Raw genomic sequence first — 13,699 nt, 5'->3', positions numbered from 1 at the left:
TTTTATTGAGTTTATAAAATTATTATTTAAATACTAAATAATATAATATTTATTTAGAAATATTACTGTTTATTAGACGAATTGAGATTAATCAAGAAAATTCAATTGTTTAAATTGTATTACTTGTATATTCAAGTCCTTAAATTTATCTGTGACACATGACACCACAATGACACTAGCAATTTATTTGTCTATTATTCTTGGTGTTGGTGGGGTAACGAAACGAAAAATACAGTTTTTTCTTCATTATTGTAATGTTAGAAAATATTTTTTTTTAGTATATAAAAAGTAAAATAATTAGTTTAAGTCTATTTAAGTTCAAAGACCCTCGTTTGCAATAAACACCAAAATGTCCACAAATTCTAGTCCAACCCATTACACAGAAGATGCATTTGTCAGTGATGCTAATTTTAAAGTTGGAATTAATCAAAAAATGAAGGTTCCCGACAGAATTAGTTTTGCAACAGATCTAAACGGCGACAGCAGAGGTTCATGGACCCGGGACAATTTGAACATGAATGTCCCAGAAAGGATATTAGTGGCAGGTCAACATCAACATGTTGGTAGGTAATTTTTTTTAAATAGCAACCATAATAATACCACTTTAACAGTTACTCCGGTTGATATGTATTTTTAATGACATACATTTTCAAAAATAACTTTATGAAGTAAAAACTATTTCAGGAAAATCGCAACTCAAATGTCAGGATTACTTAATTTAATTTTATATTAATGACTTTTTCTGAATTTAAATGGTTGTTACTTTATGCAATATGGACTATCATAGGTAAGAGTCTTAGTTATCTTCAAATTGGATACAATTTAGTCTTGGATTAGATATACCTATGATAATATTTTACATATTTTATAACAGCAACCACAAAAACTAAGATAACTATAATAATATTGCTGTAATTACTAAACATTTTAAAACCACCCCTTGCTTTATGGAGAAATTGACTGAATATATAAATCTATATAGCTCATTTATATATTTTATAGTCATAGTAGTTTGTTACAGGTTTGTATGGCTTTGAGTGCTTTTGTAAAAGACACTTGTATGATGTGGAATTATAAGAGTCTCTGTGTTGCTAGTAACTAAACTTATAGTGGCTGTATATTCATTTTAATTTGTAGGAAAAAAATGCCTTTAACACAAAAATATATGTTCGATCTTCTTTTGTGTACAATGAAAATACTATTTGCTTTTGGACTTTGGACTTTTGGTCTCTAAAAGATGATACTATAAATAATGATAGATGGCTCTTGTGCTGTATTATTAAACTATTTACAGACATATGTTCAGTTAAATACCCTATTGTAGATGTTACTCTATTGATATGGCTATTCCAGTTTAGATGTGAGTCAAAGTCCATCCTGATTATTTGTAAAAATATCTACAAGAGAACCTCTACCCCTAGGATTGTATCTAGTGACTCTGTAGAAAACTAAAAAATTTACACTAATATCTCCATATACTTTAAATATTACAAAATTTTTTAAAGGGTTGCAGTCATTTTCTCCATAAAGACTAGAATTTTACTATTAGTTGAGCTATACACATAAGTATTACAATATTAAAATCACTTATACAACAATTAATATATTTAGATTCAACTTCTTTTTCATTAGACTCAGTTCATAAATTTATTAGATTATGTTTAATATTATGAACAAATGAGCTAAGATAAACCTATCAAAATTAATTTTTCAATTTGATTTTTGTCACACCAATGCTCAGTTATATAGAAAAATATTCACATGCATATCCTGAAGGACTTCTACCATGAACAGCTTGTTTTTAATACTGTTTCCATTCAGATGCATAAGACAGGTTGTAACTTTGAATTATAAGTGCTGGTAGTGACACTATCCTTTACTTGCTGTATTAAAAATCATTTTCAATTTGTTTTCAAATGGTACAAACATAGCAAACTACTTTAATGTAGCAGGACTAGACGTAGGTTCTTTAATTCGTATTTAAGTTGTATTTGTTACCTTTATCTGCTATATAATCCTTTATCATACTATTCGTCACATTTTTTACCTGATAAACATATAGCCAGATTTTTTTAACATACTCTAATAAACCCTCTACTGGCATTTTCTGAACTAGGGGAAAATATATCATTTAAGTTGGCTTATAAATTTACACCTGTTATTGAAGGGTTTTAAACAAATCTTTAATATCAAGTTGGTATGTTTCCCTTCAATTTTTCAAAAGGGAGAGTCTGCATCTGAACATCTTTCTTTCTGAAAAAATCTTTCTAGATATACTTGATCAAACCACACATCCTGTAGCTTGTACACTTGTATACTTATTACACCCAATAATATTATTTACAAAACACTGTTCACAAAACCCCTTATAAGATTATTTTACAATTTTATGTCATCAAAAGGAACCTTTCAAGAAGAATGCATATATAAGTGTACAAATCTAAATTGTTTAAAAATAAAAATCGGTTTTAACTGAGAAAAGGCTGATCAACAAAGTGTGTCTGCACCCTTGTAATACTGTTTGTTATATCATTTAATAGATCTCTGGAAACCTCTGTTTCCTTCTTCATTAAAAGAAAGTTTTCCTATATTTAAAAATGGTCAGAAAGACTGCATTGAAAATGATCGTAACATTTGTATACAATCTGCAATCCCTAAGCTCTTTGACTGTCTTTAGCAAAGCAATTTTCCTGGCTCTGTAAAGTCTTAATATCCCAATCACAAAATGGTTTTCATAGCAAAATATTCACTGCAACAAACTTGGTTAGCTATCAATCTGATATATTATCTCAAATGAAAGACCATAAGCCAATAGACACAGATTTTTCCAAAGCATTTGATTGTGGCTTTCATGTCAAGTTTGTTAAATGGATTAAAAACTCTACATCTTGTGTAGAAGTTAAAGAGTCAAGATAGGTTGTCATCTGTCTGACAGTATCTCAGTAACATCTGGAGTTCCTCAAGGTAGCCACACTTCTCCATTTCTTTTTAATATCTTCATTAACAACATCACTTCCTGTTTCCTAAATAGCAAATGTCTAATAGCCTAAGATCGCACTGCAGGATCACTACATTCATAACATAGTTAATCCAAACTCACATTATTTGTACATACATTTAAAATTAGGAGAATACATGTATGTAGCAATGTAGTTGCTCTGTGGAGTGATTTGACTAAATATTAGCTATACTATAAGCGTTCACATAGTTGTAAAAAATTTAAACAAGATGAAAGCAAATCCAAATCACAAAGATATTAAACAATAGGTTTTTGAATTATATTTTCATTTTTTCTTTTAGTTTACTTTTTTAAAATTTTATCATTTATGACCTGAATTAAAATTTGTTTCTGTACTCCTGATTAGTATTCTTTTAAATTATAAATAAATTAAATTTGTCAACAAACATTTTCTCATATACTTAAATAAGATAAAAACTATTTTTAATTGGAAAAATATTTTACTTATCATGTAAATAGATTAATTAGATTGATTTATTGTAATCATTCTATATCAAGGTTTATATAACTATTGAAATGTTTATATTAGTCCTGTCCTCACAGATTTGATCTCTAAAAACGAGACAAAACTTAATTTTGCTGGGAATGTAAATTTTGGGACCTCAAAAAAGATGTAAAAAAGTGTACCACTCCTAAAACGGGCTTCCCCTAAAATCCCCCACGCAGGGGCGAAGATCTGTAACGGAATACATCGATTTACCAAGAATGTGTACAGTTCCCATCATATAAAACTGGTACACTTTTTTTCCCAATGTAAACCTGTGTTCAGACTAGACACAATGGTTCACGAATCAATTCATTGTTGCCATCACAGATAACGGAATTTCTCTAAATCTAAATAAAAAAAGAACATTCAAAAATGTTTAAAGTTTTTATATAGGTATTATTATTATCATTAACAACAAAAAACCGTATCTAATAAATTTAATAACCAGAGAGAGGGATGAGGTAATGTCCAAAATGTTTCAACAATCTTTAAACATAGGGTATTGGCACAGGGAACATTGGAATGCATCTACTCTAATTTTATAATGTGTCTGTTGCACAGCCCTCCTTTTAGCTGATTTGATACAATATTTTCGTTAAACTGGCAACGTTGCCCTACAGATTAGAATGACATATGTGACAAAATCAACTTACAGAACTTGAAAAACACTTAGGCTATTAGACTAAGCTATTAGCTATTATGTTATGAATGTAGTGATCCTGCAGTGCGCGATCTTCGGCTATTAGACATTTGCTATTTAGGAAATAGGAAGTGATGTTGTTAATGAAGATATTAAAAAGAAATGGAGAAGTGTGGCTACCTTGAGGAACTCCAGATGTTACTGAGATACTGTCAGACAGATGACAACCTATCTTGACTCTTTAACTTCTACACAAGATGTAGAGTTATTAATCCATTCAACAAACTTGACATGAAAGCCACAATCAAATGCTTTGGAAAAATCTGTGTCTATTGGCTTATGGTCTTTCATTTGAGGTAATATATCAGATTGATAGCTAACCAAGTTTGTTGCAGTGGATATTTTGCTATGAAAACCATTTTGTGATTGGGATATTAAGACTTTACAAAGCCAAGAAAATTGCTTTGCTAAAAACAGTCAAAGAGCTTAGGGATTGCAGATTGTATACAAATGATACAATAATTTTCAATGCAGTCTTTCTGACCATTTTTAAATATAGGAAAACTTTCTTTTAATGAAGAAGGAAACAGAGGTTTCCAGAGATCTATTAAATGATATAACAAGCAGTTTTACAAAGGTACAGACACACTTTTTTGATCAGCCTTTTCTCAGTTAAAACCGATTGTATACAAATGCTACGATAATTTTCAATGCAGTCTTTCTGACCATTTTTAAATATAGGAAAACTTTCTTTTAATGAAGAAGGAAACAGAGGTTTCTAGAGATCTATTAAATGATATAACAAACAGTATTACAAGGGTACAGACACACTTTTTTGATCAGCCTTTTCTCAGTTAAAACTGATTTTTATTTTTAAACAATTTAGATTTGCACACTTACATATGCATTCTTCTTGAGAGGTTCCTTTTGATGACATGAAATTGTAAAATAGTCTTATAAGGGGTTTTGTGAACAGTGTTTTGTAAATATTATTGGGTGTAATAAGTATACAAGTGTACAAGCTACAGGATCTGTGGTTTGATCAAGTATATCTAGAAAGATTTTTTCAGAAAGAAAGATGTTCAGATGCAGACTCTCCCTTTTGAAAAATTGAAGGGAAACATACCAACATGATACTAAAGGTTTGTTTAAAACCTTTCAATAACAGGTGTAAATTTATAAGTCAAATTAAATGATATATTTTCCTCTAGTTCAGAAAATGCCAGTAGAGGGTTTATTAGAGTATGTTAAAAATATCTGGCTATATGTTTATCAGTTAAAGAATGTGACGAATAGTATGATATCTTCAAATATATAAGTTTCCGGGTCTAAACCGTCTTTCTCCAAAGCGTTCTTTAGTCGTTGGACTAAATCAGCCTTTTTTCCGGTAGAAGCTAATTCTCTATCCTCGAAATGTCTTCTTAAATTCGTTACTGTGAGCTCATAAATCGTATGCATTTTCACAATTTATTTTATATATTCACTTCTGGACACCATTGTAGTATTTTTATTAAATCTAATTTATTGTCTTTATTTATTATAAAAATGGTCTAACATTTAGTCTGTTTAAAGTCTTTATTTGTACAATATAACTAATTTATTTCACAATTATAATTATATAATTTATTTACATTTATTACAATACTCGCATTACATTTTAAAAACTCGACGCGATATTATCTTCAGACTGTTTCCAACAAAATTCCCTCCTTAAATATAAAATACAGTTATTCGAGAATCCCTTCGAATTCGGACGGTGACCCTCTCGAAAATTCAGCTTGGCAAACAGGTCTTTCAGTTGAGCGGCGAAATTACTAGAATAGAATAGAATTAGAAATAATATATTTAGTTTTATGCGTAATAATATTTATCGTAACAGGAATATTAAAATAATTGTAGTTTCGCATTTAATTAATAAATATTCTAACGTTTGCCTCTGGTTAATTGTCAAAAAAGTTAACGTAAAAACAACTAGAGAATTGAAAAACGTCAACTTTTTGTCAAGTAACCAGAGGCGGAGGTTTTAATATTTATTAATTAAATGTGAAACTACAATTTTTTGTATTTATTTAATTTATTCATCAAAATGAGCTTAAACTCAAATAAAATTAGTATGGTTGAATAGGTTCAATACCTTTCAAACGAGGTATCACTTGCCATAAGGTCCTATTTTAAATTATCTGTCACAGCGGCGCTGTAACGTTATCTGTCATTATTACGTCACTTGTTATGACTAGTTATGACTAGTTAAGAAGCCTACGTCTGTTTATTACCTCCCTGCTAATTTCACTGTTATTAGTATAACCCTTCAAAAGATACGAGTAGGTGAACGGACTTTCGACTAGCACTGTATATACGAAATAATTATTTCATTTTAATGCATGATAACGCAAGGCCTCACGTATCACGTGTTACTTGGGGTAAATATTCAGATATTGAATATTTACCCATCATACTCTCGACATGAATCCTATCGAACAGTTATGGCATATTGTCGACAGAAAAAACTTCGTCAGCCCCTTCCTGCAAGATATGGAAACCATGGGTATAGTTAACTGGAACTCCATAGACCAAAATCAACTAACCCCTTAGTGTCCAGCATACTTAGGCGATGGTATGCTAGAGCGGGAGTAGAGGGTAAAAGAGGGGGAAATACGTGACATTAGTTTACGTTGTTTCTTTCTGTTTTTAAAGTGTTGTTAACTGTTGTTATTTTTATTGTTAATTTAGTATTACTTCAGTTAAAACATATGTTAAAGAACAAAACCGCCTATTTTCTTTGTTTTTAAAGATATCAGGGAAATTAAAAAAACAAAATCTTCACAAAACATCAGACTACAATATGATTTTGATATAATATCTTTTTTTATATAAAGAAACGCTGGATCGACAATACTTTTCCTCCCTACAAGGTGTCTCAGACTTATTATAAGAAAAACATTTCCTTTCTTTCACCCGGTATAATCCTAAAAGAAAAGTTTTAGTAAACCTTTGATCAACAGTGTATATACCAAAGAAAAATCTAAAATAAAAAAAATTAGCGGAATCCGTTCACGAGAAAATCAGTTATGAAAATTAGTATTTTTGCTAGTACAAAACTTCTGCTGTTAAGCGAAATGCTTGAAGGTGTCAATGACCCAAATATTAATTACAAATAAAAAAAAATCTAGTTTATACTAAATCTTCTGTATTTTCTTCTTTCAGGTACTAGAGCCCCACCCAGAGAAATAGTATTCGACAACTCAGTCATTGCTAATGACCCACACCCTTACGATCTACCACGCGTAGCAACCCCACCACGTACTTTAACCCTCGACAAATATCCGTTCCCAGGAGTGGATGAATACGAAGACCAAGACGTCGAAGACTACCTACCTGTAGTAAAAGCCGCCCCCAAAGTTCGTATGAACGACGTTAGCTTTCAATTAGGAAATTCTTTTAATGAATCGAACCAAATATATGCAGGTGCCGGTGAGGGACTGACGCCCGCCGAAGAAGTGATGCATTTACGACGACAAATGGCGAAGTTGAATAGGAGGATTATGGCGTTAGAATTGGAGAATATGAATAGATTACAAAAAGAAAAAATAGTCGTTGGTTTCGGTATCGCCTATTTCCTTTTGAAAGTCATAATTTGGATGAATAGGGATTAATGTTTTGAATTTGTGTTATAGAATAGTCTGGGAGGTCAAAGTAGTCCAAAAATTGGTCAGATCAATAAGTATTAATGACGGTTTAAAAACTAAGCCAAAAAAAAGTGTTGTATTTTTCATATCTACGAAAATCTGTTGTATTATTTTTTTGATGATTTCTCGTGATAGTGAATTCATTGCATTTATTTAAAATATGGAAACCAACGTTCACATCATCCACCAAGTAAGGTATCAATCAATATTTAGGTTCTTCGTGTACAATTGTTGGCTTCTAATTGGTAATTAAAGCTTTTTTTATAAAGAAACGCTGGATCGAAAATATTTCTCGTGAAAAAAAAAAAGATTTTCAAGTTGCCTGTATTTGTAGTGTGCAAAATACATTAATATGTTGTTTAACTATTTAAGATCTTCATTTATTAGATAAAAATATAGTATGATACAAATACCAGTATTAAGGTACGGTTTCGTTGGTGCAGCTCGAGCGGATGCGACAGTGATTGGCTGTAGTCGCATCCGCAATATTTCTTGTTGTATGATGTGCATGGTTTAAGTCGTTTAGTTGACTGATACCGACAAAATGAATAACAGTAACTTTTTAAGTATAATTCTCTTAGAAGAAGTGGAAGAAAAAGAATGGCTACAACTGGAATTATTAGAAAAGGAACGATGTCAGGAATTCGATATATTTATTTTCCAACTGAACATGTTATCTTTTTCCAGGCATTCTGATTGATTATAATCGTAATCAAAAATCGAGAGATATTTCTGAACTTCTTCCACCAATATCTTATCCTCACTTGCATTGAATTTTGTCATTTTTATTGAACGACTGCAATTTGACTGGTTCACCTAGCAGTCGAGTCGCAACTTCTACGGCTCGACCGTACCTGTTTAAAACGTATATGTGTAAATTGTATAAAACTAGTGCCGCGATTGTGGTCGTAGTCGCTATTGCGACCCAATCGCACTCGCGAACCGCACCGATGAAACCGTACCTTTACAAAGTATTAAAACTAAACACCGGTGGATAATTAAACAAGTTATTCTTGTTTGGAATCCGGGGAAAAACAGGTAGGTATAAAATGCTTCTTGATTTCATTAATGTTTGTGTTTTTTCTACCTGTGTGTTTTATTGGCAATGAATGTACAATATATACATATTGTAATATAGATGTGTTTGCTTCGGGAGCTTGGTGCCTTCTCTCCTGTCTATGGCGAAAGCGATTTCTCGTGGTGAAGTCTTAGTAAAAATCACAGGGTAGGCTTAAGGTCGACCAGAACAATCTGTATTTGTCGTAATTGTTCTATAATGAATTTTTGGAATGTCATTTGTTTTGAAGAGAGCTCATATTGATTGTGGACCTCCAATATTGATTGGTCCACTGTAGTTCACTGTTTTGACTATTCCTTATGATTCGTCAAGCACTGCTCTGAAGTAGTCTCATGGTTGCGCTTGTTGTCCGGAGTGAGTAAACGCAGCACCTATCGCGCCGACAGCTTTCTCATTACCCCCTAGAGATGCATAGAAGCGACCACGGTAGGTTCTTTAATCGGAGAAAACAAAAATCCTAGTCCGATCCGAGGCTAAGTACTTAACGGATCGCCGTCATATTCTACTAAAAGTTGATATTAACATATTACGCTTTAACTACGAGATTGGTAGTACTGTCTTTAGGTTGCTTGGTGTCTCTCTGACACCAAGCAACCGAATTTCGTCCTTTAGCTATCTATTTTGTGATCTTCGTCCAAGTAGCCGGCGTGCGCTTTCTAGGCTCCCCTTGACTATGGCTTTCGTTGCGGTTTATGACTAGATGGGCTAGCGAAAGATAAGCAAAGTACTCTAGTGGTTTCACGGATCCCTGCGTTGCCAGAAAAACAAGGAGTCTGCCGATGAGTGAGCAGTACGGTAGGAGATGCGGATTTACTGCTCAGTGTTTGCTCATTCCGTTAATTCCTACCTACGAGGCGTTTGAGACGCTGAAAATACGGAATATATACTTGTAGACGAGCTACTGAAGTCACAGTTACTGGAATGTGTGGTAAAGCTAGAACAAATAAGGAATGAAACACTTGCCAACAACTATCTGTTATCTTTTTTCTGTTAACTGATAGAATTAGACTGATAGAAACTGTTAAGTTTCTATCTGGTTATTACCCGGATATGAGTTCTGATATTGGTATGATTAGAACTAAGTATGGAAAATTTTTATGTATGTGACAGATATTTAAATTAAAAAAATACCTTAAAAAAATTAACCAGGAAATTTGATAATTTGACGTTTTGAACATTTTAATTTGAAAACTGACTAATACTATTATCTGTCTCGACATTTGTAATCTTACGAAAAAGAAAGGATTGCTTTGGACCTCCTGTAGTCTAATGTATATCTTAAAAAATATTTTATTAATAATAATTGGTATTACCATCATATTATATTGACTAAAGACAAATGACTGTACTTTTAATTTATTTTTCTTGGTTATAGTTGTAAACGATTGAATTTTTAAGTAACATTTATTCACTGGTTATTTACATTTGTATTCTGTAAATTCAATCTATTTTTTTCAATAAATTGTTATCTTAAAAAGAAGTATTTATCTAGAAGTGAGTGACGAATCCTTCCCTTATCCTACAAATAAATAACAAATCCTCTCGTATCCAAGTGTTTTAATTAGTTTAATCGACACTCGGTTTAGCAGATGTAGGTAGCGACCATAGCCTAGTATTATGTAAAATAATCATTGTGAAATACTTCGCACCCTAGAGGGCCGCGCCAACAAACCAAAATCAAAGTAGAAGTGTAGCACTACGCTACCGTAACCTAGCCATTTCCATATCAATTAATGTATCGAGCAAAAAAAAAAGAACGGACTAACTATTGAACTGAACGCCTTGTTTGAAAATCAGTGCTAGTTAAAGTAGAACTACCTAGATGGGAATAAACACAAACGATATTAAATAGAGAACAAAACCGGCAGACGAGAGGCACGATTAATAAAATGTATTAAATGAGGATGTGGAAATATTTAAACAAACATAAGGCAACTTTAGTTAAATAAAACTATGAAAACAGTCGTCTGGTGAGTAAATTTTTGTACAGTTTAAATATGTAGGAACCACGTGTAGATAAATTATTTATTTTATTTGATAATAATTCAAATTTAGTGAAGCTAATGCTAGAAATTTATTACTTAAATATTATTTTCGAATTTATTGTGTGAGGTGATTAGTCTATATGCGTGGAAGAATACCGTTCAGTATTTTGATAAACCGGTCTGTCTCACCTTGTATCCACGGTAAAAAAATTCTAGATACTTATAAGAACTTCTTTTTAGCCGTACTTAGTAAATAGAAAAAACACAAGTAAGCCTATATAAAATAAACCTCAGGAACAACAAAAAATAAGGAAATTGGAAGGTAAATCTTACCGATCACCCATTTTCATAAGGAAATCTTATTGATGTAAGTGGCCTACAAACTACCATCGATTTGGAGCAGTTAATCGCTTATGGTCGTTATTAAACTGTGTAGCAAGTATTCCTTGTCTGGAGTTGCATTAAGATAAGTGTCTCTAATTCATTCTTATGTACTGTACTTTTGGTTAAACAACGTAAATACTTTAACGTCAGTGTTAGTAACTAATCTATTTGAAGTTTTTAAATTTTTCTTCTTTAGTTCGCTTCAATCATAAAGATTTAAATCAACTTTGAATTTTACTTTATATTCACCGTTTTATTCATATATTTGAATTAATACATTACACGATATTGGCTTGCATCACCGAATGCATGTAAAGGGGTATAAGTACTTATCAACCTAAGCATTGGTATTTAAATAAAAAAAATTTTTATTAAGCTAATTAAGTGTTGTTATGAAACGGCAGTGAGATAGAACAAATCCAGGAATATATCTAACTAGGCCAAATCCTGAGACTTAACAAAGAGAACCAAAGTGCGGAAATTACTAGAAGAGCAAGACTAGCATGTTGGATACTTAAGAACCGCAAAATACCCCAATACTTGAGGAGCAAAGTGTTCAACCAATGCATCCTTCCTATCATGACATATGGATGTCAAACCTGGACCCTAACCAAGGCAAACATGAATAAACTAGCCACAACAGAAAGAGCAATGTTAGGTATACGACTGTCAGATAAAAAGAGGAACGACTGGGTAAGATCCAAAACAAAAGTCGAGGACATAACAACAAAAATTGCCAAACTTAAATGGAACTTCGCCGGCCACACTGCTAGACAGAAAGACCAACGTTGGAATACTACAATACAATACTGGAGACCTTACGAAAGTAAACGACCAAGAGGAAGACCACAGATGAGATGGGTTGATGACATTAAAAGAATAGTCGGAACAAATTGGAAATATGTTGCTCAGGATAGAGACCGATGGAAGGAGTTGGGAGAGGCCTATGTCCAAACATGGACGACAGAAGGCTAAGAAGAAGTGTTGTTATAACTATAATTTTTCATGGTACCACCTATGCGCTCAGTCACTAGCACTCAAAATGCTCTGTCTGTATCTTGTTAAAGTTTTAATATAAAATCACGCAAAATGTTCTGTCTGTATCTTGTTAAAGTTTTAATATAAAATCACTCAAAATGTTCTGTCTGTATCTTGTTAAAGTTTTAATATAAAAGCACTCAAAATTTTATGTCTGTATTTTGTTGAAGTTTTGATATGGAATCACTCAGGTTTTCTTTTTTTATATTGTAAAAAGTTTTGATTTAAACAAAGGAAACATTATAAAAAAAGAGTATATCATATATTTTACATTTTTATACATTATATATTATATAATCAAGCCATTTTTTACATTTTTCTAGAATAAAACCACATATTGTATATATTGCGTTTTACTTTACCTACGCCTGGTCTCTCTCAGCTACTTGGGTTTTAAATAGTTTTTATGATTAAATCATACTTTTATCGTTTATCGCTATACTTTGTAGCACTCCCACTGTAATATCAACGGAGTAGAAGTTCCAACAAACCTTTACTCCTGGCGCCCATTTTTTTTGTTATCAACTCCTTTCCTCTTCAGTGATCTTCGGTTTTATCTGTTGTTTCTTTATCATCATCCATTTTATTCTAACACGGCAAGAAAAGCCAGCCGATCTCCATTCCCTGAATATCTACGTCTCATCTTCTTATCGTACTCTATATATCTCTCACTCACTAAACTTTAGTTAACCAGCTTGACCATCCGGTCACTTAAATTCCCTTCCAATTAATATCACTTGTCTCTAATTTTTCTCCATTTTCTTTATCTCCCGTTTGATCAAATTGTTAAGCCTGGTTTTTATTTTTCTTTCTTTTTCTTTTCTTTCTCCAATCCAGTCTTTTATTTTTATTACAAAAAAAAATAACCTTATAACCCTAAGTTATAAGGTTATAGAAGGACTAATTACGGAATACTTACTTACAGAAAAAGAATATGTAGACGATGCAATACTACTCTCACGCAAAATGCGTGGTTATAACAGCAAATTTACTAAGATGTAAATTGGAACTGGAAGGTCAGATAATAGAACAAGTGATGGAGTTTAAATATCTAGGCATCACATTATCTAGCTACGGAAAGCTCGAAAGTGGAAAATCAAGTTGAATAGAGCAAACAGAGGCGTACGTTGCCCGAATGAAACAATATGGAGAAATAAAACTATCGGAAAAGAAACGAAAGGCAGAATTTACAAAACAGTCATCAGACCAATCATGACATACGCGGCAGAAACACGACCTGATACAGAAAGGACAAATAAAAACAACAGAGATGAAAACACTAAGAAAAATTTATGGTAAGACACTATGAGACAGAGCTAGAAGTACAGATATACGACGTATATGCAAGGTGGAGAAGATCAAGAACTGGGTAAGAAATAGAA

The 13,699-nt window shown here is 32.1% G+C and overlaps 1 protein-coding gene across 1 annotated transcript; it reads left to right on the top strand.

The window, feature by feature from the left end:
• Positions 1-196: 196 nt before the first annotated feature.
• Positions 197-8,967, top strand: Tango11 (transport and golgi organization 11). The gene is made up of 2 exons (XM_072539910.1): positions 197-563; positions 7,351-8,967. Exons 1-2 carry the CDS (start codon positions 350-352, stop codon positions 7,797-7,799), a joined length of 663 nt encoding a protein of 220 aa, XP_072396011.1. The 5' UTR covers positions 197-349; the 3' UTR covers positions 7,800-8,967.
• The last annotated feature ends 4,732 nt before the right edge of the window (positions 8,968-13,699 follow it).

The sequence above is a fragment of the Diabrotica undecimpunctata genome, chromosome 8, assembly GCF_040954645.1.
Source record: "Diabrotica undecimpunctata isolate CICGRU chromosome 8, icDiaUnde3, whole genome shotgun sequence".
NCBI lineage: Eukaryota > Metazoa > Arthropoda > Insecta > Coleoptera > Chrysomelidae > Diabrotica > Diabrotica undecimpunctata.
This window is presented reverse-complemented; position numbering and strand designations above follow the sequence as displayed.